At 40.2% G+C, this 25,183-nt stretch overlaps 1 protein-coding gene across 1 annotated transcript in view; it reads left to right on the forward strand.

The window, feature by feature from the left end:
* The window catches only part of STK4 (serine/threonine kinase 4), a 109,233-nt gene extending 84,441 nt beyond the window's left edge, over positions 1-24,792 (forward strand). Inside the window, exon 11 of the mRNA XM_004469831.3 lies at positions 21,478-24,792. Within this exon, the coding sequence (XP_004469888.1) occupies positions 21,478-21,636 (159 nt within the window). The 3' untranslated portion in view covers positions 21,637-24,792. The remainder of the gene's footprint in view (positions 1-21,477) is intronic.
* Positions 24,793-25,183: the final 391 nt, after the last annotated feature.

The following is a 25,183-nucleotide window of genomic DNA, read 5'->3' on the forward strand; positions in this document are numbered from 1 at the left end:
CTGGACTGTCCATGTGCCAGCTGGGCCCTGAGCCTCAGCAGAGCTGTAACTCATACTCTCTGGTTCGTTGGACTTACCCAGGTCAGCTAACAGGGAAGTGAAGATGGTCAACCACCACACCAGGGAACTGAGAGTGCCTACAACTGCACGCAGGAGAATTGCATCCATTATCCATGTGGAATCTAAGCCCCCTCTTGATATAGAGGTGGAGTGGACGTTACTATCCCAGGGTCCACAGGATGAGGAATAAAATATGGATTAGAGTGGATTTACTGATATTCTACTATAGAACTATTGTAACTAGTAATAGAAGAAATAATAGCATTAATGTGGAGAAAGTGGCCACAGTAGTTGCTGAGGGGAGGGAGAGGGAGGTGTAATGTGGGGGCATTTTTGGGACTTGGAGTTGTCCTGAATGATTTTGCAGGGACAGATGCTGGACATTATATATCCTGCCATAACCCACTGAATGTACTGGGGGAGAGTGTAAACTACAATGTAAACTATTATCCACCTGGTAAAGCAGTGCTCCAAAATGTATTCACCAAATGCAATGAATGTGTCACGATGAAAGAGGTTGTTGATGTGGGAGGAATGGGGTGGGGAGTGTGTGGGGTATATGGGAACCTCTTACATTTTTTAATATAACATTTTTGTGATCTATGTATCTTAAAAAAATACAATTAAGAAAGTGATGGGGGTGGGGGTGAGGAGTGGGGTATATGGGAAGCTCTTTTTTTTTTAATGTAACATTTTGTGTGATCTATTAACTTTAAAAAAAAAAATTAAAAAAAAAAAAGAGAGAGAAATAGTGGCCAGATGATGGAGGAAGAGCAAACTGCGGTCTACTTTATAGACCCACCAGTTATTGCCATTTTCTCTTTATTTAAGAAAATTATAGCAGAGACCCTTCCAGGACTCCATAGACTTCAGAAGTGGATATGTCCATTTTGGAGTTTAAAAAAATCTTAAGGAAATGGTGTTCAGAAGGAAGTAATGTCAGGAAATTTGCTGTCCCTCCCACCCCTGTGCTCTTAATCCCAGAAGTGGCAGGAGCAAGCATAAAGTTTCACACATTGGGAAGAAACGTTCCATTCCAGGTTCAGGTGGAGGTTTTCCACTTTTGGAAGTGCTACTGAGACTGGTAATTATAAGCTATAGCCATTCTAGGTTTAATTTAAACAGTTCCTAGGATGAATTAAGATCTTGCAATAAAAATACTACATACAACTTGCCACATTTTCTGTGGCAGTTCTTCCCTTGTTTAATGCCAGGAACAGCTGCCCTGGAGTTTTTTGCTGGAATGTTTAAACCGTGGTACTATGAATTCAGCACATTTCATGAGAATTTTCAGAAACAATGCTTGAGTTCCTGTTACTTGATCAATACCTAGAGCTTTATGTACAGTTATATAGCAGGAGAGTGATGAGGAGGACTTTACCTTTTTCATTTTTCCTACCTCTCCTCTCACCTCGGTTTTGTTCTTATGGAAAATGCAAATCCCTCAGGAGAGTGGTCCTTGTTCCCTACTACTGGCCTTCCCCATCATCACCCACCTTCCCCTTCCTCTTCTTACCTTCCTCATCGGGGCCTGAATAAGGCTGAGTGACTGCAGCCTCAGGAAAGCTTAGTGTTAAATGAGAACCTCTGAGGTCTTGTCCAGTCCTGAGAGTCTACATTAGCCAGACTCAGCCTAGTAGAATTGATGAGCATTCAGCGTACAAAGTATGGGAGGGTCCCCCAAGGCTGGTCATAGAGAACAGGTGTGTTACTTATCCCTTTGGCTCTCAATTACACATCTAACTCTGGGGGTCTGTGGGAAGGGAGAGCTAGTTTGGCCCATGACATATTGTAGTTTTTACGATTTGAATTACCAAAATGGCTGTGAGCTCTCCAGTTCGGCACAGTTCCCACCACTTCCTGCTTATTGTTTTATAACCAGTTGAGCTTATTTCTGTTGCCTGCCCTACCCCCTGAAAATATTTGCATCTGTGATCTCTGAATTAACTAATCCCCAATTCATGGATATTTAGGGAGCTTCCAGCTTTTTAATGTTATATTGAAGAACATTTTTGCATGTCTGTACATCCTTAGAAATAATTCCTGGAAGTGGAATTATTGAGTCAAACTACTTACAAGTTCAAAATTATGATGTATACTGCCAAATTTCCTATCTTTTTTGTTGTCTGAATTGCCATTTATTAATCTAATTGTCAATAGAATTCTTATTTTCCTCATTGAATTTTAAGACTTCTTCACATATCAAGTAAGGTTTTGAACCTTTTAATATACATGGTAAAAATATTTTCCCAGTTTTTTAAAACTTTGTCTATAGTGTCAAACTATTCAGAAATTTATTTTTTATGTATTTTGATTTATTAGCTTTGCCTTTGTGGTTTCTGGAATTTTATATTCTGTTTAGAATAGTTTTCACATCCTAAAATTGTAAAAATATTAACCCCTGCTTTGTTTCAGAGTTTTTTATATCTTTTCCTTTTCAGTATTTAATCCATCTGGAATTGGTATAAAAAGTAAAGTAGGAATCCAGCTTTATTTTTTCTAAGCAGCCAGCCAGTTTTCCTAACAACCAGTTATTTTTAGTATACCTGGTGAATTTGACCTTACCAAATTTTGATGGTATCTATTATCTAAAAGTGGCTTGTTTTTATAGACAGTATCTACTTGAAACTCCGAGTTTCAGTATTTTTCTGTTTTTAAAACCTCTAGAAAGGAACTGTGAACAACCATATTGGTTTTGGCATTAACTTTAATGCATCTCGAACAGGCTGATTTTACAGAATTTGATCCAGAGTACTTCTGTCTTGATGCCTTTTTTTGCCAAGCAAAATTGATTATTTCTAACCAAAAGACCTTCACTGCTGGACTGAAAAAAAGAATACTGGTGTCCTCTTAGGCTGGGTGCAAATGATATAATTTGGCTTCAAATACAATGCTTTTTATTTTCCTTCTAAGTTTCTTACTATTCTCTGGGCTCCAGTGGTCAATGCCTCTTGTTGCTGGGGGATTGTTGTTGTTGCAAATTCGGTTCTTCTCTGTCCAAGTCCTAGTAACTATCTTTAAATGCTTTTCTTTTTTCTTGGCAGTTTGATAAATAGATATCAGGTGTCTGTCTTTGAGAATTATTTCTAGCTTTTCTTGCACTGTGAAATTTAGCTGTGGGTTGAATTTGTTGTTTTGATAGATTTTCAACCTCAGTGATACATTGCTCTTTCACAATAGATGCTCTTTATAGTTTGAATTAGAGGTAGTTTTAGTTCCTCTAGTTTGAAAATTTACCATAGTATTTTGGCAGATTCATCTTTTGTAGTCATAATCCCTAAATTATTATGGTGCCCCCACCCCCTTTTATAAGAAGGCACAGGAGAGTGAACCCAGGACCTTGTACATGGGAAGCAGGTACTCAACCATTGAGCTGCATCTGCTCCCTAAAGAGAGTTGTTTTTTTCATTTGTTTGTTTGCTTATGTGGTACAGGCGAACAAACCTAGGATATTGTATATGGCAAGCCAGCACTCAAGCACTTGAACTACATCCACTCCCTTTTAAAGTAGATTTTGTCATTGATGCTTCTTTTCAGGTGTTCAGACTTGGGGTGGGGGGAGGCAGATGTTGCTGTGTGGGGTGAAAGGCAATTAGCATAGTGATTAAAACTGCTGGAGTCATTCTGTTAGGATTCCTGTCCCATCTTCTCCATGAGTTATGTCACCTGGGCAAGGTGTATGTCATTTGTCTAACCCTCAGTTTCCTTATTTGTCAAATGGGTAAAAGTCACACCTACCTCATTGGGTTGTTGTGTCAAATGATTCAGTGCATTTAAAGCACATAGGGAAGTAATCTGGCCTGCAGTAAGCAGTTAATAAGTGTTTTTTTTTTTCCTATTGTAGTGTTCATTTGCTGTTCTATGATGTTGCAATGCCATATTTCTTCTCCTAGTTGTAAAAAGTATAAGTGCTCTTTGCAGAAAGTTTAGAAAATGAGGAAATTTTAAAGGAAATGTCACCTACAATTCCACCACTCCCCCGAAATAATCACAGTTTACATTTTAACATACTTCCTTCCAATTTTTTTGTACTTATATTTTAGACAGCCAAAATCATTCTGCATATATAATCTGGTATCTTGATTTTTTTCCCACTTAATATATCTTATATATTTTCTCAAATCATTAAAAACATTTAAAATCATCAGTTTTAGTGGTTACATAATAGTACATCCCATTATATTTTCTTGACTGACTTAATCATTCTCTCTTTATTTGGCATTTAGTATTTTGGGCTTTTATGTTGGAGTTAGGCTGCCTTTAGATCATTGTAACTCATTAACCCAAGCTTTCTTATTGTCAGTGAGAGGTTTAGGAGTTGAGGCTTCATGTTTGCTTTTGTTGTTCGTTTTTGTTTTTTGTTTCTGTAGTGTGTACGTTAAGCCAGGATTTTAAACATCAAAATACTAAGCTCTAAGATTGCTGCCATCATCTTTCTCGATGATCTCTACACTGGTTTGCTTTCTGACTGTTTTTTGATGAATTTCTTCTGGAATAAAGATGAATGGAAACCATGTTCCTATTTAGATCTGCATCCGACAGTGCTATGTGCAGACACAGGAGCTAGCCAGGATAAACAGCAGCTGCACAGTAATGGAGCTTTACTGAGGTAATCTTGCTGAGCAGTTTCTGGTGAGAAGAAAGTCTCAAATAGTTCTTGACAAAGTGGACTATTATTGTTTCAGATGTCTTATTTTTCCTGTAAAGCTGGGTTTAAGGTATGTTGGGGTTGAAGTCATTTGTACTTAGGAATATAATGAGATCTTGTACTTTTTACTCTCAGAAAACCAGCCATGAACAGCAGTCTGAAAAAGAAATATGTGTCCAAAATTGCCAGGGAAACCTGCTGTTTAGATGTGCTTTCTGAGAAACCACATGGCAAATGAATGTCGTCTTTGTCTTAGAACCACAGTAGCCTGGTTCTGCTGGTGAATTGCACTAGCTGATTTGAGCTTGGTTTTTAATTCAGTTATTGAAATGGCACTGAGGGTAAGACTTAAATGCTTGTGGTTAGTGACCTTAGGAGGTTGTTTAAAACAGCCTGCATGCATGAGCTTGACACTGTTTTTTATTTCCTTTGTTTGGTTCTGAGCTTGCTTGATCTGTGGCTGTTTGGCTGCCTTCTTCTTTAAGTTACTCTTCAAGGCTAATTATTCTTTGATGGTGAGCCAAAGAGAGCTGAGTCCAGACTGTGGGTTTTGTGAATTTTGGTAGAGGCAGTGTGACTAGTGATAAGAAATAATTTAGATACAGATGGCTAAGAAGAGAAGATCAGAAAGGGATCCTAAAACTGCAAACAAGTATCTTGGCACCTTGGGCCCCAAGAAGGGGTGTCCCGAGGTCATTTCCATGTGGCTTAGCTAGAAGCACAGCTGCCAAGTGGGCATATGTCTTGAATTCCCAGAAGCCATCCTCTTTCTCAATAAGCCCTTCTAACACTATATCAGAATAACAGGCTTTCAGGATTGAAAGTGGCCTTAAAGGGCATATGTTCCAGCCTCAAGCTGCTACATTTCTAAAAAGAGGCACCATGCAGGCTTTTCTTGACCACCTCTGGTCATTTCTGAGAAGGGGCAGTTCCAAAAATTGGGGAAGTAGTCCATACCATTGCCCAAAAGCACTGTCTAATAGTAGTGCTTTTTTTTTTTTTTTTTTTTTCAATTTCAGCCAAAATTCATCCCTAAGGAAATTCTGTCCATGTTTTTTGTTGTTTTTCCCCCCACAGAAATCTTACTGACGATTAATTAGGATTATCTGAATTTTCCATTTTACAGATGGGGAAAGCCAATGTCTCTTGCCCCTAACTGCTCAGTGTCATAGTAACTTAGCTTGAGGTAAACTTCACCAGCCTTATGCTTATTTATTTATTTATTTTTAAAGATTTATTTTATTTATTTCTCCCCCCTTCCCCCTGTTGTCTGCTCTCTGTGTCCATTCGCTGTGTGTTCTGCATCCACTTGCATTGTCAGACGGTACTGGGAAACTGCATCTCTTGTTGTGTCATCTTGCTGTGTCAGCTCTCTGTGTGTGCAGCGCCACTCCTGGGTGGGCTGTGCTTTTTTTACACAGGGCAGCTCTCCTTGTGGGGTACACTTCCTGCACGTGGGGCTCCCCTACACGGGGGCACCCCTGCGTGGGAGGGCACTCCTTGTGCACAGCAGCACTGAGTGTGGGCCAGCTTACCACATGGGTCAGGAAGCCCTGGGTATCAAACCCTGGACCCTCCATATGGTAGGGGACTCTATCAGTTGAGCCACAGCCACTTCCCTGCTTACTTATTGTTACTAAGACAAGCAGTTAAATAGTCTGGTGATGCTTAGTATATAGGCTTTAGTGGTGTATTTGTGTCTCATTCTATTTATTTAAATGAGATAATGAGTGCAAAAGAACCTAACAAATAGTAGATGTTAAGTGATGTTTTCATTCAAAGTACAGACTCTAGAGCCAGAGAACAAGATTCAGTTTTGGTCTTTGCCACTTGCTGACTGTGTAACCTCAGACAAATTATGTAATTCCTCTGAACCTCAAATTTCTCATCTAGAATGGGATTTACAATTACAGCTGTAGAATTTAGTGACTATCCTGTGAGAGAATGCATGTGGAGCACTTAATGTAGATACTAATAATGAATAGTTAATAAATGTTCAAAACACATTGGCTTTTCTTATTGTTATTATTACTATAATCATTGTACAGTAGGGTCCTTAACTTTTGCTGTCTCATCAAGGCATACCAGCAGGGCTTCTGCTTGCACTTCTTGTCCTGCCTTTCTTTGTTTTCTTTCTCTGTGAATCTACCTTTGATGTTCATTTCAACCTGGTTTACTGGGAGTAAGATTAGCATGGGGGTGCAGAATGAGGATGGGCCATACAAACAATGTTTCTGGATCCTGGGGATTTCACCACTTTCACTGGAGAAAGCTTCCAGTTATGTCAGTAGTCTGCCTTGTTGCCAGAACTAAAGGTTGGGAATTAGCTTTTTTTTTTCCTGCTTATAGGGAAAATGTGTTTGCTCAATAATATTACAGTTGTCTCTATTTTAAAAAATTGTTTTGTCCTCTGTGGCTCTACCATTTGAGTACCCATTTTATTTTTTCTAAAAGATTTTTATTTATTTATTTATTTAATTCCCCCCCTCCCCCGGTTGTCTGTTCTCTTTTTTTTTTAATTTTTTTAAAGAGATTTTTAAAAAAAAGATTTATTTATTTAATTTCCCCCCCTCCCCCGTTGTCTGTTCTCTGTGTCTATTTGTTGTGTCTTGTTTCTTTGTCCACGTCTGTTGTCGTCAGCAGCACGGGAAGTGTGGGCGGCGCCATTTCTGGGCAGGCTGCACTTTCTTTAACGCTGGGCGGCTCTCCTTACGGGGAGCACTCCTTGCGTGTGGGGCTCCCCTGCGTGGTGCGGCACTTCTTGCGCGCATCAGCACTGCGCGTGGGCCAGCTCCACATGGGTCAAGGAGGCCCAGGGTTTGAACCACGGACCTCCCGTGTGGTAGATGGATGCCCTAACCACTGGGCCAAGTCCGTTTCCCTGAGTACCCATTTTTAACTATCTGGTTTATCCTGCTTGTCCTTTTGGTCCAGATTTCTTAGTCCTTGGTCTTTTTTGATCTCATTCCGAGTTAATCTAGCTCCCCAACCCTGCCCCCAAAATCTTGATTCTATCTAGGTTTTCGAATTTATTGGCATAAAGTTTTAGATTTTAAAATTTGTTGTATTTGTGGTTATATCTTGTTCTTTATATCCCTAATATTTGTTTCTTTTTTCTTGATCAAACTTACCAAAGGTTTTCTATTTTCTTACTCATTTTAAAGATTGAGCTTTGGTTTTGTTAATCCTTGCTTTTGAACATTAGCTTTTGAATTCATTAACTTCTGTTCTTACCTTTATCATTTTCTTCTTTTTCTATTTTCTGTGGTTTATTCAGTTTTTTTTTTCCTTCTTCACTTGGACAATTAAGGCTATTCATTTTCAATCATTTATCTTTTTAAATATATATATGCATTTAAAGCTATAATTTTTGACATGTAGTTTTTTTTCTTTTTTGTTTTTGTTTTTTTAGTTTTTTAAAGTTGGGTTTATTAATGTTTAATTTCTATACCTCAAAACTTGGTCCTTTTAATGTATAGTTTGATAAATTTTGACAAAATATATTCAGTTATGTAAATACCACCATAATCAAGATACAGTACATTCCCATCACCCCCAAAAGTTCCCTCATGCTCTTTTTGTTTCTATAGTTTTCTCCTTCCTGAGATGTCATGAGAATGGAATCATGTACTATGCAGTTTTTTTGTGTTTGGCTTTTTTTACTTTGCATACTGTTTTGAAACTCATCCGTGTTGTATGTATCTGGAATTTGTTCCTTTTTATTGCTAATTTCAATTGTATGGATATACCATAATTTGTTTGTTTACTGTTAACATAGTTTTCAGTTTTCGATGAGAGAAATAAGTTGTTTTGTTTTGTTTTTTTCCTATACTGGGCTATAAATATACATAGCCAGACTCTTCTGGATTTGAAATTATTTTGGCATATTTCAAATTTAACTTTTTGTTTGGGGTTTGGCAGTTTGGAAGTTTTTCCATTAGTGGGCAAGCATGTGCTCATATTTACTCACTTGCATTCTTCCGCCCTTTAATTACCTGGATCCAATCAAGAGATAGAAACCTCACAGTGGGTTAAAAGGGAGAAGCTTAATATAAAGAATAATTGACTATGATAAAAGTCATAGTCAGGAAACTCTATGACACCCTAGGGCTGAGGGAGAATACCCAAAGAAGGACAAACTTGCCAGGGCTTCAGACCTCTTTGGGGAAGGTATAGTTCAGCCCATGGAATGGCAGAGAAGTTTTGCTAGTTTGGCTAGCCTGGAATTGGCCCAAAGTCCCTGGGCAGCATTAGGCTACTCTCTGAAGTGGAGGCGGGGAGCACTGATAAGCCACAACAGGTCGGTGTGCACTGGCAGGGGGCCAGGGGTCTTGCAGAAGGAGCATCACAGGCTTCTGTGTGCCGGCCATGCCAGGGTTTGCAGAGGGAGTTGGCGCTGGTGCAGGACAAGAGGCCTTCAGAGCATGCGAGCTGTGTGGGAGTATGGTGTCCATGTGAGAGGGCTGCCGAAAGGTTATGGTCAGGCTGAGGTTGCACGGTGGCAACCAGACCAAGTTCTGGGCCGTGGCTGGGGTGCTCCACTAACTGTCCTCACACCCACATTGCCAACGCCGTGACAGAAACTCAAGAGAGCCTCTTCCTCACTGCACTGTCCAACTACTCCCTGGGAAAGTTTCACATCACTTGCACTTTAAAGTAGATGCACTTAAAGGAATTCCCTTGTTTATCCTAGAACGTATAAAGAAGGGTATTGAGAGGCAATACACTCTCCTGCCTCTTCTTTTTAAAAGGGCTATTCTCAAGTCAAAGGCTATAATAACCGTATGCTTATGCTGTTAACAGTCAGACAATTCATGAAGGAAAAGAGTTCATAAAATTAGAATTTATAACTTTCAGGTGACAAGGAGTATGCTTGTAGGCCTATATAAATATCATATTAATCATGAACTATACATCCCATGGTATCTGTTTGTGACATCTACATAACATGGTGTTTTCACTCTTCTCCTATCAGTACAGATTCTGAGTTTATGTCAGACTCCAGATTAGAAGCATTTCTTTCTTCTAGATGCTTGCTCACTTGTAGAAAACATTTAAAATGCAAATTTTAAAGAACAGTTTCATACCAGAAGAGCGATGTGTGTGTGTTTTTTAAGTTCACTTTTTTTTTCCCTTTACTTTTTTTTTTAAAGATTTATTTATTTTTTTATTTATTTCCCCCCTTGAGGCTTGTTTTTTGCTATCCGTTCTCTGTGTCCATTCACTGCACAGTTTTTCTGTGTCTGCTTCTCTCCCTTTGTTGTGTCATCTTGCTGCATCAGTTCTCCACGACGCATGGGCCGTCAGCTCTCCGTGGTGCACGGGCCAGCTTGCCTTCACAAGGAGGCCCCAGGATGTGAACCCAGGGCCTCCTATATGGTAGATGGGAGCCCAGCTGATTGAACCACAGCTGCTTCCCTGTGTGTGTTTTTTTGTTTTTGTTTTTGTTTTTTTGAAGTACCAGGGCTGGGAATTGAACCTGGAACCTCATAAGTGGGAAGCCAGCACTCAACCACTGAGCACATTAACTTCCCTGAGTTGGTTTTTTTGTTTGTTTGCTTGTTTGTTTGTTTGTTTTAGGAAGCTCCAGGAGCTGAACCCAGGACCTCCCATGTAGGACACAGGCAATGAACTGCTTGGGCCACTTCTGTTCCCCGCCATGTATTTTTAATGCTTAGCTTGTGAATATATGGTGATCAAATCATACTTTCTGAATCAAAAATTTAGGGCACATTGTCTTTACAAAGAATTTTTTCTAGTATATGAATTTATATACTCTTAAAAAATATTAAGGCATACATTTAGTCATTTGCTTATCCATAACAATTAAATACTTTTAAATATATATATATTTTTTTAATTACAGAAGTTGTGAACTTATAAAACAATCATGCACATGTGTAGAATTCCCATACAACAACCCTTCACTATCACACCACACTGTTGTGGAACATTTGTTACAGATTATGAGGTAATAGCATCAGATTCTTACTACTAGCCATAGCGTACATTTGGCATAGCTTTTCCATACAATTAAATACTTTTTGAAAGTAATAAAATTTAGGACTATCCCAAAATATCTAGGACATATGTGTATTAATGCTTTTATAGAATAAGGAATAAAACCATCTTTTTTACAGTCTTAAATCAGAAAAATGACATTTTAAAAATGACCAAAAAAAAAACCCCCTGTTTTGATAGTTATGTAATCATGGCAGATTTGAAAGTCTTAAACACACTCACACACAACTCTATCTAGGCATAATTTATATTCTTGACACTGTAGGGGGTTCAGGTCCCAAGACTTTATGGCTGTATTTGCAGAAAGAGTCTGATATACCTTGCAGGTAGAACTTGTTGTCTGGTTTTGTTTCAGAATTCTTTTCTCTCAAATGATTGCTTTAGAGAACATTTCTTTTTGGGTATTCAGATTTTGAATCTCTTTCCTTTTCAGTTGAGAGAGCCCAGCAGTTACAGGGCTTACAAAACTTTGTACACTTTCCAGAAACTGAGTGCTGTTTACTTGTTTTTCCCCACTTAAAGTTCCCCACTTAAAGTTTTTCCCCACTTAAAGAAATTCAGGTTTACAAAATAGCTAACTCAGCTTTTGCTTGCATTCTTGACTGGTTTTATGCAAACATTTAGTTCTTTTATTGTATTCAGAATTGGAACTTATTTAGTCTTCTGAAGATACCTTTTAGGAATACATTTATTAAGTGAAGCTAGATCCATTTACATTTTAGCTTTCAGATTTTGCTTGGGGTTCTTTGAGCTTCTTTTATTTGGCAGGAAGAGAGGGAAAAAGCCTGACCTTTTTGCTATCTTGGAAATTTCCAGCCCAAGAAAGGGTACAGAGGCACAGCTTGCAGGGATTCTTATGTGATTAGCTAGCTCTTTATCTGAATTATTAAGCTACATTAAAACAGTAGCTTGGTGCAATTGATATTTTATGTTTTCACATCTTTTAAAAGATTAATGTCCTTACAATGATGATACTTTTGCTGTCTCCCTTTAGTTCTTTCAAATACCAGGAGCATCATCTGCTTTCCTATTAATGTACTCTATCTTTTTTAGGCATTCACAATTATTCTAGGAGGTTTTGTGTTTAACAGCTTCCTGAGAGTTTTCCTCTCACAGTTTGACTTCCTTAAATGTAAAATTTATACACCAATTTAGAGCTACTCTTAAAATAGTTTTTCTTAAAGAGTAGTCATTAAGTAACCAGGACTTGAATGGATCTTATGTCCATTTCTCCTGTAACTTTATTGAATCATGACACTGTATGAGCTGTTCATTTTGATTTTGGCATGCAGGGGTCAATTTGAATAATTGACATAACTTTATATAATGAACTTATATTATCCTCTTAGGCTTCTGTGTTGATTATATACTTTCAAAGCTTCTGAAAAGCCCAGCATTTTACTAGTGATTAAGGGAAATCAGTAAAAAGTCAGCATCATTTTAAAAAAAGGCTTAAGGATTAAGGATATATTCCGTTATTAAATATTTATTGAGAACTCTTATCTGCTACCCTGGCTCTCTAAAGATACCTAAGACATAGTCCCTACCTTCAAGTAGCTCCCATTTTAGTAAAAGGAAAAGGGTAGTAGAGGGGAAAGAGGAGCTGGAAGTTGAGCTAGGCTGGATGATTGAATAGGCAGTCCGTAAGCGGAAGACAGAATGACATTCAGCAGATGCATAGAGGTGTGAAAAAAATATGGCACTTATAAGAGTTTTCAGTGGTTGTTAATAATATTGACAAATGCGCTCATAAATCTTTTCCAGCTACCTAACCTAAATTTATTATTTCCTTGTATCTCAGTGTGTTACGTAAAAATAACAAAATTTTCTTTTCAATTTTGAAAATTTTACAGTTCAGAGTTTTCTTTAGATTGATCACCTCCTCTTTGCACTATGAATATATAAAAAAATGTAAAGTCCTTATTTTAGAGACTCTGACCATAGGGATTCTCCTGTCTAATGTGTAATCTAACAGGTTTGGCTTGGGCTTTGCAATCAGACATGCTAAAGCAGGCTCAGATTCTAACTCGGCCACTGGGACTGTGGGACCTTGTACCAATTCTTGCATCTTTCACTTATTGTGAGGATTACAGGGGATAATAATGCATGTAAAATGCTGAGCACAAAGCTTTGCATACAGTATTCAATTAAAGGTAGCTCTCATTACTATTAGCAGTCATTAGGAATTTAGTAATTCCTCAGACTGTAGCTTCTTTTCATGACAGAGTGGCAAGGAGCCCTGCCCTATACTCACCCACACCCCCAGCATCCCTCCTGCTCCAGTCTCGGCCCAGCTCAGGTGTCCGGCAGAGCAGGCACTCTCTACATCTTTATAATTAGAGATATAATGCTAGATAGTAGGAACGCAGTGCCTTTGTGGGATCATTGTTCTTTGTGTTTGGGGTATGAAAGTTTATCATGGTTTGTTGGTTTGTTTCCCTCATTTTGTTTGATTTGGGGGTCAAATTCCTTGCTTTTCTGGTTGCCTCTCTTTTCACTTATCTGCTGGGAGATGACTGCATCGCCTGAGAATTTTATCTATTAGAGTCACCTCTCCCCATAGAGTCCACTCCTAGATGGATACAAGTTCACATCAAGAAAGAATGAGTGTCCTTGGCAGAATGCCCTACATGCCTTTGACTGTTCTTTTTACATTTTCTCTCTCGTATTTTTGCTGACTTTCTAATGGCTGGAGTTGAAGGTATTGAATGGCATGTTTATGGCTTCATGCACCTTTTTAGCTTCTCTCAAACTTCAGTCTTGCTTAATTCCAAAGGTGTGTTCTTTCTTCATTCTTAGCCACAGTGAAACATCACTTGTGACTGGGGATTGCTAAACTCACCCATCCAGAAGGGAGGATGTGTTTGAGAAATCCTGCTTGTGACACTGAAGGCACAATTAATGAGTGCTCAAGTACATTATGTATAGAATTAAAGCTTCTTAAACATTTGGAAAGTCTCTTCTTTTTTTTAAGGATTTATTTATTTATTTAATTACCCCCCCTCCCCTGGTTGTCTGTTCTTGGTGTCTATTTGCTGCGTCTTGTTTCTTTGTCCGCTTCTGTTGTCGTCAGCGGCACGGGAAGTGTGGGCGGCGCCATTCCTGGGCAGGCTGCTCTTTCTTTTCACGCTGGGCGGCTTTCCTCACAGGTGCACTCCTTGCGCGTGGGGCTCCCCCACGCAAGGGACCCTTGCGTGGCACGGCACTCCTTGCACGCATCAGCGCTGCGCATGGCCAGCTCCACACGGGTCAAGGAGGCCCGGGGTTTGAACCGGGGACCTCCCATGTGGTAGACGGACGCCCTAACCACTGGGCCAAAGTCCGTTTCCCTGGAAAGTCTCTTCTTGATATCACTCACCTAACCCCACCCTGCTGCCCTGAGTTTGCTCATTGTTTGCTCATGGGTTTTGCTGAATGTCTGCTCTTTGTTTGTTTTCTTTAGGAGGCAGGCCCTCAACTGCTGGAGCCACATCCGCTCCCTTTTTCTCGGGGAGGAGGGGTGGGCAGGGGACTGGACACGACACATCTCATGACTCCATTAGGGCAATAGACTTCTGAGATGAGAATATTTAGCAGCCTAGGGGCATACCTTGAAATAGGTCTAAACACTCTTCCTTGGATGTGGACCAGACGTTCACTATGGGCCTTATTGCAGAGGCAGGTATTTAGTATTAGTTTGACTCTGCTGGCTCAAGATAAGCTGTCAGTGAAATTCCTGTGAATTAGCTCTTATGATGAAACAGCAGCCATATTTCCTCAGTTGGTCTCCATGCCAGTTATGCAACCAGCATCAACATGGGACGATTCAGAACTTCCGAACTGCTAAGGCTATTCAAAAGAAACCAGTTCCCATTGCCTTCTGTATTTGTACTGATGCTGGGAATCTGAAGATTTTGCTGTGGTCTTACCCAGCAGAAATAAGCCCAAATCATCTGATTTGGGTCTTCTCATACAGAATTATCTGGAGAAGGCTCTGTGTATGTGTTGTGTATCCTGCGCACCATAGTGTAAGCTCATCCAGCTCAGTTCTCACAGCAACAGCAGCTGTTTCTATTGATTACTTATTTCCTCCATTTCCTAAAAAAGGACTTCAGGTGGTAGTGCCCAATACTTTCTGTGTGTACCAGACACTGTTATATATTTCACTCATACCTCTAAATCTCACATCATCTCTATAGGGTAGATACTGTTGTTCTCTATTGAGTAGCTAAGGAAGCTGAGACACATATTAGCTGAATTACCCAAGGGCATCCAGCACCAAGGGTAGAACTCAGAGCTCTAAGGGGAACCCAGGACCATCTGACTCAAAGCCAGTGCTCTTTCCCCTAAATTCAGTTGCTGCTCCGAAAGATGCTGTCCTTTACATTCACGTTGCCCAACACTGTTCCTGACCTAGTATAAGCTGCCTGTAATGTTAGCTGATTTGATTTGAGTCATGTTTAGTAACCTCACACTGAGTCACTGGAAGCCAGCAGCAGTGTCATGCACATAGTAGGCACTTGGTATTTTTATACAAAGAAAGGCAGTGAAGAGGCAGCACCATCCCTATTTTACTTATGAGGAACTAAATCCCAGAGAGGTGAAGTAACTTGCTTAAGGTCACCTAGAACTGCCAATGGTGGCATTTTTGAATGAGGGCTGTCTGCCATATTTAATGTCAGCTAAATTCATAAATTTTTCATTAACAGCACCCCATTTCCAGAAATCCTTCTGATGATGGTTATAAGCTCTTCCAGTTACTGCCTGTAGCACTTTGGGTAAATTATTTGCCCGTTCTTATCCTCAATGGCCTTATCTGTAAAATGAGGATAATGCCTACCTTTAGAGATATGTGGAAGAGATGAAATAATGCAGGTAAATGTTTAGTCAATGCCTAACACATGGCAAATGTTCAGATAATTAACATTTTTCTTCCATGTTGTGTGTAGAATCCAATCGTAAAACAGCATTATATCTTGCTGAAACTAGAGTGAGGTTGAATTTTGGACCGAAAAAAAAAAGCCTGCTTTAAGATACAACACATTTCTAGAGGCTTTTTTTTTTTAATTGTTTATTGAAGTATATAATTCATACATGAACATGCATAAACAATAAGTGTTATAGTAAAGATTGTGAACTTACAAAATAAACATACATAACATCACACAGGGGTCTTATACATCACCCCTTCACCAACTCTTTGCATTGTTGTGAAACATTTGTTACAAACTATGCAAGAACATCGTCAAAATAATACTACCAACTATAGTCCTTATCTTACATTTGGTGTATTTTTCCCTCAACCCATACTATTTTCTTTTAAAATATTTTTTTCTTACAGATATTGTGAACTTATGAAACAGTCATACAGATGTGTCGGTTTCCCATACAACTCCATACCCTGGTGGAACATTTGTTACAGATTATGAGACAGTATCATCAGATATTTCTTTTACGAGAACTCCAGCTTACCCATATATTGTTGTCTTTACTTGCTCAGACATCCATAGAAACTATCATTGGACTGAGTAAATCGTTTTGGTAATAGATGGTGGTGATGGTAACACAACAATGTGCATGTAATTAACAGCACTGAATTATATATTTGAGTGTGTTAAAAGGGGGAAATTTAAAAAAAAAAAAAAGGGAAATTTTAGGTTGTATATAGAATAAAATTTTTAAAATGAACACATAGGACTATATAATACAAATAGTCAATCTAAGATATACTATGGGCTGTAGTTAATAGTATAATTATAATAATGTTCTTTCATCACTTGTACCAAAAGTACCACACTAATGCAAAGTGTTAAGAATAGGAAAAATGGTATGGGGGAGGGGGGGAGTGGTGGGAATGGGAAGTTTGTATTTTCTGCATGATTTTCCTATAAACCTGCAACTTCTGTAATTAAAAATAAAGTAAAAAATAATAGTAACTACAAGGAACCATGATTGTTTTGGAGGAAATGGACTAGGGGCTAAAATAGAGAATAATGGAAAGTAGGTGACCTTTCTATATCAGATGATTACAGACAGCTTGCTTACCTTCTCTGAGTAGTTGACATCTGAGTTAAAACCTAAGGGATAAGGAGGAACAGGATGTGCCATCCAGGCAGAAGAATCTTTAACTGTGTAGGCCCTTAATGCTGAAAAACATGTGCCCTGTTTGAGGATCTGAAAGTATGGCTAGAGGATCATGAGCAAAGGTGAGAGTGGTAGATAATGAAGTTCAAAGGGAAGGCATGGCCAGAGATGTAGGATTTTGTAGTCCCTCGTGAGTTGTTTGGATATAACACCAAGTACAGTAGGAAACATAAGGATGATGTGCTCTGATTCATTCCTATATTTTAATTATTCTTGTTGCTGTGAGATGACAAGTGGCCTCGACTGAAGTGGAGGTGGATATGGAAAAAAGTGGTTGGATCTGAGTTACTCCATTACTGCAGGGACCAGGTATATAGACCACTGAAGGATTAAGTGTGGGCATGGAGCTGGTGTGGGAAAGGAAGAATGAGGGATGATTTTGAGCCCTTGGGAGGATGGAGGTGCCATTCCAGAAGTGGGCAAGACTGGGAAGAGGTTCAGAGATGAGAAAGAGGTGGGAATCAAGAGTTTTGTTTTGGGTGTGTTAAGTTGCAGATTTCCCTGAGATAATCAAGGCCCAAGATATCCAGTAGTATATGATTTAGATTTGTGAGCCTGGAGTTCAAAGATTTCTGGGTTTGGAGATATAAATGTGGGTGTCACAGCACATAGAGCACGTTTAAATCCTAGGCGATAGATGAGATACAACATGGAGAGTTTGTTCCCCTTATCTAGTGAAAATAGCTCAAGCTACCTACATGACTGGTTTGAGAATTTGCCCCTTCAGGGTGCTGGCCAGAGTGGAACTTAGAATCATGTCATTTTACTGCAAGAAAGCCATTTGAAATATATTTATGCCACCAAGGATCAGGAAGGTGAAATGCTATACTTGGCGCCATAAAACCATTCTCTGAGCTTATTTTTTCAGAAAAATCCATATCTGGATGATGTGACCAAGTCCTCAGCAGTGACCGTCTGGCGGTGTTCTGATAGGTTAAGTGTAATTTAAGCCCCAAAGACTTTAGGGCAAGTAAATTAGTCTGAAGGTGGCTGAGATGAAGCAAGGGTGCTTGCTGTTGCCCCCAGATTAGAACCAAGGGCAGTAAAGCTGCAGAGAAATTGGAAGCCTAGAAGAAGCTTTGCCCAGAGACAGGCAGCAGTTATTATAGTTTGTGAGAATTTTGCTAACATGGAAACAAAAAGGAAGGTGTAGAATCATGCTTATCAAATGGAAGGATTTTAGAGAAACACCTGAATAGCTTCTTTAAAATGCACTTTCCTGTGCCTTATCTGCAAGATAATTTGATAAGTAGCTCTGGGTTGGGGCTCAGGAACTTGCAGGTGATCCATAGATCATACATTGAGAAACAATGAGTCAGGAAAGACCTCTGAAATCAGCCCCTTCTTTTACATATGGGGAACTGAGGCCCAGGGAGGCTCAGGGAGAAGGAACTTATCCAAAATTGCAGAGAAAGTAGGAAAGGTAGTGCAGTTCTACTAACTTAAATTTCTTCATTTTGCATTTTGCTTTTCATCCTAATAGATCGATAAAAAGCAAGTCTGCACAATTCCCCACTCCCCTTCCTTCACTGTTTTTTCTTTTCTTCCATAGCATGTATAACCTTCTAATGGAAGGATAATTTACTGGTTTCACAGTGTTGATTGTTATTTGTCTGACTCTCCCCACTAAAATGTAATCTTTTTTTTTAAAGATTTATTTATGTATTTATTTATCTTTCCCCACCCCCACCCCACCCCCATTGTTTTGCACTCACTCTCTGTTCTCTGTGTCCATTCACTGTGCGTTCTTCTGTGTCTGCTTGTCTTCTCTTTAGGTGGCTCTGGGAACTGATCCTGGGACCTTCCAGAGTAGAGAGAGGTGCTCAGTCTCTTGTACCATCTCAGCTCCCTGGTCTGTTGTGTCTCTTATTGTCTCTCCTCTGTGTCTCTTTTTGTTGGGTCATCTTGCTGCATCAGCTCTCCACGCAGGCCAGCACTCTTGTACAACCTAGCCCTCCTGCATGGGCCAGCACTCTGCGCAGGCCAACACTCCGTGCAGTCCAACACTCCACATGGGCCAGCTCTCCACTTGTGCCAGCTTGCTGTGTGGGCCAACTTGCCTTCACCAAGAGGCCCCAGGAATCAAACCCTGGACCTCCTATATGGTAGATGGGAGCCCAATCACTTGAGCCACATCTGCTTCCCTAAAATGTAATCTTGATAAGAGTAATGATTTTTTTTTTTTTACTACTGAAGTATACTTGTGCTTCAAACAGTGCCTGGCCTATAGTAGACATTCAGTAAATATTTGATAGATGGATGGATGAAACTATCTTGTTAAAACTATCAATAAGCTAACAGGCATTATGGGAAATGCACTTGGGCATTGTTAGCAGGAAATAGAGTAGAATATTTTCTTTTTCACTTGTTGGATTCTAGCTTGGATCAGAAGTTACAGGAACAGCTAGTTTGTGAAAGATTAGAGACTTTTCAAATAATATTAATAAAAGTAGCAATAACTGACAACTACTATTTATTTTATGCTTACTAACTGCCAGACAATAGATTATGTGATGCTCCAAGGTAAGAATTTATCTGTTCTGACATGTAACCCTCATTACAGCCCAAGGATAAAGAAACTAATTATCTATGTGCTCGATGAGGAAATGGAAGCTCAAAGAGGTAAAATTATTTGTCCAGAGTTACACAGCTAGTACAGTTCTAGAGTCTATGAACACAGAGATTAAGTTCTTAACTACAATAACCTTCAGTATTAGGTTTGCAGTGCTCTTTCTTTGGAGAAGAAATTTAAAAAGCTAAAGACTAGGGAAGAAGCATTGCTCTTTGAGGTGTCCCTGGGCCAAGAACACCAGCCTCCAAGGGGGTGTAAGACCACAGTCTGGAAAGAACGATGCTTTTTTTTTTTCATCACAACTTTCCAGCACATTCCTCCCTGTCATCGTCCTTTCCCCGCCCCCCCCCCCAAATTCTCAAGTCTTTCCATTCTCACATTACAAAAAAACTTTCATTTTAAACTGTTAGGCTTTTCTCACTTAGCAGACAACCTCCCTGAAAGGAGCTAATGAAAATTCCTGAGGTGTCAGGTCAATAAACCATTTCTAGGGAGGCCACTATAGCATTTCACACTCATTCACAGCCCACCCCCTAAAGGGAAGGGTGGACAGAAAGCCTCCTTCACCCACCTTTCTCTACCCTTCCCTTTTGAGGCCCCAGAAAAGGATTGAGGGAGATGGTTTTATAAATGTGGACACAACAGATCTCTTGTAAGACTTGGCCGAGCCTTTGAGTTCTTGAAACACTGTACCTATTAAGCTGGCTGTGAGTGCACAAAAGAAAGTATCACCACCTGCTGTGAATAAGGCCTGCATTCATTCCTACCTCTGCCAGCCAGGACTTCCTGGCGCTGCCTCAGTGAATACTACACACATAGAGCAACGATGAAGCCTCCTGCCCAGCAGCTGCAGACACAGGTTGAGCACAAGTGTGCTCCTAGGTTTTGGTGAAGAGAGAGGGCATAACACCCTCTGCCATCTTTAAAGCACACCGTGCCCCAGGTGCTGCACTAAGGACTGGATGGCCAGGATCTCATTTAATTCTTGCAATAAGCATGGTGAGACTTTGGTCTCCCACTTCAATAGACACAGAAGATCTGGAGAAGTTGGTAATGCCATATTTTTAGCACAAGTTGAATGAATTCTGAAACCTGTGCTTTCCTCTTTTGCTCTTCAAGTGCTGGTGAGGAGTGTGGATTCTGGAGCTACAGTGACTGCCTTTGAATCTTGACTCTGCCACTTTCTTTGCTGTGAGATCTTGGGCCAGTGACTTAACCAACTTTTTCTTGGCTGCTTCATCAATGTACTCAAATGATAGGGTTGTTGTGAGGATTAGAAGAGTATGTAAAGGATTTCGTGTTTGGCACCTAGAAAGCACTAATATAGTGCTAGCTATTATTATTAATTTATATATTTATCAAGTCCAATTTTTTTTCTCTGAATAATGGAAATTTAATTTCAGAAGTTTCAGGGCTTCTCCAACATACAGCCCCACCCCACCCCCACCTCTGTTTTTATGTATATTCCCTAAAGGCTTATGTATATAATCCATATATGGAGTGCTTAGAGTGGTGCCTGGCATAGAATAACCCCCAGTAAAGAACTCTAGTAAATATGTAATTAACTCCCAGGAAGCCCCCAATATGCTCGTATCACAGTGCTAGTACACTGGGGTGTGGGAAGGTGGGGGTGGGGAGGAAGCTTCTGGTCTTCCGTCAGCATCCAGCCAACTTGGTAGACCGTCACTGTCCAGATGCTCCTCTTGGGAGGAGGACAATAACTAGGAGGCAACATTATTTTGCATACACCAAGTTTATGCCCTAACAATGAATCCATATTTAAATAATTTAAAGGAAGAGGAAGGGGAAAGTATGTATTATTCACTGAGTTCCCAGTCAGTGTGCAATAGATCAAAGAGATTAGCACTTAGAACTCTTTCAGGAACAAATCATCTCAAGAAAGCTTCCTGATGTGCTGTTCATTTGAATGGGTTGTCACCGTAAGCTTGGTCTGAGCAGTCTTCTCCTTCTCTCTCCTGGGAAGGCAGGACTTCTCAGTCGTTCCGTCACTGACCTAGGCCTTGTCATGACTGTACTTTCCATTTTCTTCCAGCTTAAAAGTTGGACAGTGGAGGACCTTCAGAAGAGGCTTCTGGCCCTTGACCCCATGATGGAGCAGGAGATTGAAGAGATCCGGCAGAAATACCAGTCTAAGCGGCAGCCCATCTTGGATGCCATTGAGGCGAAGAAGCGGCGGCAACAAAACTTCTGAGCAAGCCCAGGCCAGGAGGGCCTGGACTCCACCCCAGGCTGCCAGTGAACTCTATGGATTGCTTGCCACTCAAGTTTGTTAGCCAACAGTTCTGCTCTGTCATGTCTCCACAGCACCTTTGTGAACTCAGGAATGCGCACCGGAGGGAAGGGCTACTGACAGTCAGTGTGCCATCTTGACATGTGCATTTAAAGTGGTCAGGTTTATTATTTCAAAGGAGTTATAGTGGCGCTTTTAAACTCAGAGTTTTAAACCCAGGAACAGAGACTCCTAGTTGAGTGATAGCTGGGAAAGTTTTATGTTGTCTTTGTTTTCCCTCTCCCAATAGCTTTCAGTTGTTCTTTCTGGAAGATTTAAAAAAATATATAAATATACATACATATATATATAAATTATAAATAGATTCCCCACTCAGTGTGGTGGCATCTCTGTACAGGTACAGTTTTAAACAGTTTGCTCTTTTCTGTAAGTTATGGTACTGTGGAACATGAGGGCATAGGGTACTGGGAGGCTGATGGGATCACTAGAATCCCAGGAGTCAAACTTACCCTTTAAAACTAAGTTTGGGGCCAGTTCTTTTGCCAAGGTTTCAGCCTTATGTGGTTTATCCCTGGCTTCTGAAGCCACTGGTGAGGTCCAAGGGAAAGCCCTGGTGTTTACTGTGAGTTCCCAGAGAAACCTGGCACCCATTTTGCAAATTGGCCTTGGCTGTTTCAATGCCTTTCATCCATCTCCACTCTCCCAACTGCCGAAAGTCACAGCACAGATACTGCCTAGTGCCTTAAGAGGAGACGTGACCCAGCAAGGGGACAGGCCTACCAGGAACTCTCAGCAAGCATGGGGCTCTGTTCAGTCCACAAAAGGGGAAGGGTTTTCAAAGCTCTTATTGTTCGTGAGAAGATCACACACTTGGCATTTTGCTCCACATTCCTTACAGAGACGGGTAGAGGGCATTGCTTTTGTGATCTACATTCATATGTGACTGTTTTCTTTTTCATTTTACTGATAAGGGATCTGGAAAGGAGAAATGAAAATCAGACAACTATTTGTTCTCCAGGAGGATCAGCCCAGACATGTAGAGTGCCAGAGATGGAAAGGTCACAGAGATCTTTGTTGTTTAGATGGAAAAATCAAGGTTTAGAGAGGGGAAGTGATTTGGCCAAAATCACAAAGCATGTTAGAGTAAGAACTGGGACCAGAACTTGGGACTTCTGAACTCTGGACCACTGAACCAAGCAGCCCTTTCTCCAAGGGAAGAGACTTGTGCCAATTTGGGTTAAGCTACGCCAGGGGACTCTGCTAACTGAAACCTGCTCTTGCCTCGCCTGTTCGGTGGGTGACCTGGTAATGAAAAGATTCCCAGTGGGGGCCAGATTGTTTGGTTTCAGTGCGTTTTCCACAAGCTCTGCAGCATATTGGATAGCAAACTGACCCCCAAGCAAGCAAACCTAGGGCCTAAGCAGATCAGAGGACTTTGCAAAAGACAGCAGAGAGTCATCTTTCTGCAGCGTTGGCTTAAGGCCACATGGCATTTAGTCACAGCAAAGAGCAGACAGTTGGGAGAGGCAAATGTCCTTTCATTTCTTTATTTTCTAATAGCTCTTCCCCTCAGTTAGGGGAACCATGACTGGTTTGCACCTAAGGATGCTGTAATTTGATTCTGTAATTGCTTTTGCTCCCCAAATCTGCGGATCAGTGAGAAGGCTGGGAATGCTCTTCTTCTGTGGCCAGATTCTGTTCTTTGCATTTAAAGGAACTTTTTAAAAATGTAAGAGGCAGTTACTGGTCTTCAGGACTTGGCCAGTTAAGCAGCTGAGAGGCAGATATAGAGACAAGAGGACAATCTGAGGATCCTGCTGGAATAATAAATGGCAGCTAGCATTCATCACACACTTATATGCCAGTCTGAGCTAGATAGGCTCTTAACATGTGTCAGCTCTAAACTTCACAGTAAGCCTCTGAGTTAAGTACTTTACCCATTTCATAAATGAAGAACCAAGTTCAGAGAGAAAAAGATTCTTTCCCAAGGCAATGCAGCTAATATGTGGTAGGATCAACATTCCTAGCATCATCATATGGGACCAGTATTTATAGGGCAAAGGAAAGTCACAAGTCTGTTTGAATGAAGTTGACCACCTTCTCTTGCACAGTCTAAATAATTCTAAGGCATTTTTGAGGGTTGGAAAACATTTGAATTAGTAGTCAAGTCTAACAGCCACGTGAATTTTACACACCAAAGCTTCCAGCATGCATCCCTCCTGCCATCTGCTGTGCTAATTAACTCCTGCTTCAGTCTCTTTCTTTTTCAACAAAGGACTTTGCACTTAGCCAAATGGGAGGGGAAATGCCTGTTTTCTCCCAGCCTATGCTAGATCCAAGTAAAAGAAGGTTTGATTCTTCCCCATAAATGTTCTTGGGTCATGACCTTTGATCTGGAGTTTGTTTCAAGCATGTGTGCAACCAACATAATGGTCCAACAAAGTGCTCACCAGTCTGGCTAGACCAGGGGTTCTTAACCTTTTTTGCTCCACAGACCCCTGTGCCAGTCAGGTGAAAACCCCTTCTCAGAATGTAGTGGCAGATAGTTTTATGACACTCAACTAGTGTGGGGTATAACAGCTACTGTCATTTCAAAGTATAGATGAGCATAAGATTTTTTGAGATATGCAACAATTGTAATATGATATGAAATGAATACTACTGTAATTTATTACATGCATTCATAAGTGAAGGAAACGCTAGAGTTCAATTAGAGGTCAGAGAAAATAAAGATAATAAGTTGATTGTTTTCAGTTCAAGCTCATGGGCCCCCTGAAATCTTTAGGGGGTCCATGGACCACTGGTTAAGAACCCCTGGGCTAGACAGACAGAGCCGTTTGGGCAGAAGCCAATTTGTTTTAGATCAGATAAATTTCCTGACAAGGTGTATTTGTTTACTAGTGACAGAAAGGCAGAGGAACAAGTCTGAGTCATTTTTCCTTTTATTACTAAATTCAAGGTATATCAGCTTGCTTTTATTGAGGCCTGAGCTTCAGTCATTGCCTGAGTGCTTGTGATTAAAATTTCCAGAGAATTCTGAACCTCTCACATATTCTTCCAAGGACAATGGCCCACAGCTACCTGTGTCATTAAAACATCTCAAATTCTCTAAGAATATCTTACTTACCTCCCTGTCAGTAATTTTAAAGCATATTACTGTCTTTCCCCTTTGACCCTTCCTCCAACCGCCAGTTGGAGGGATGAATGTTGGGCTGGCTGATCGATAGATAGATAGATAGATAGATAGATAGATAGATAGATAGATAGATAGATAGATAGATAGATAGATAAGATAGATAGATAGATAGATAGATAGATAGATAGATAGATAGATAGATAGATAGATAGATAGATAGATAGATAGACAGACAGATAGACAGAACCAATAATCTGAAGTCATTTAAGAACTATAGCCTTGATTCATTAAGGTTGTAGATTCTGATCCAGGAAACATTTATTTAGCACCTACCACATTTCAGAAATTTGATAGTTTTGGGAGGTATTATTG

Source organism: Dasypus novemcinctus, chromosome 24, assembly GCF_030445035.2.
Source record: "Dasypus novemcinctus isolate mDasNov1 chromosome 24, mDasNov1.1.hap2, whole genome shotgun sequence".
In the NCBI taxonomy this organism is placed as follows: Eukaryota; Metazoa; Chordata; class Mammalia; order Cingulata; family Dasypodidae; genus Dasypus; species Dasypus novemcinctus.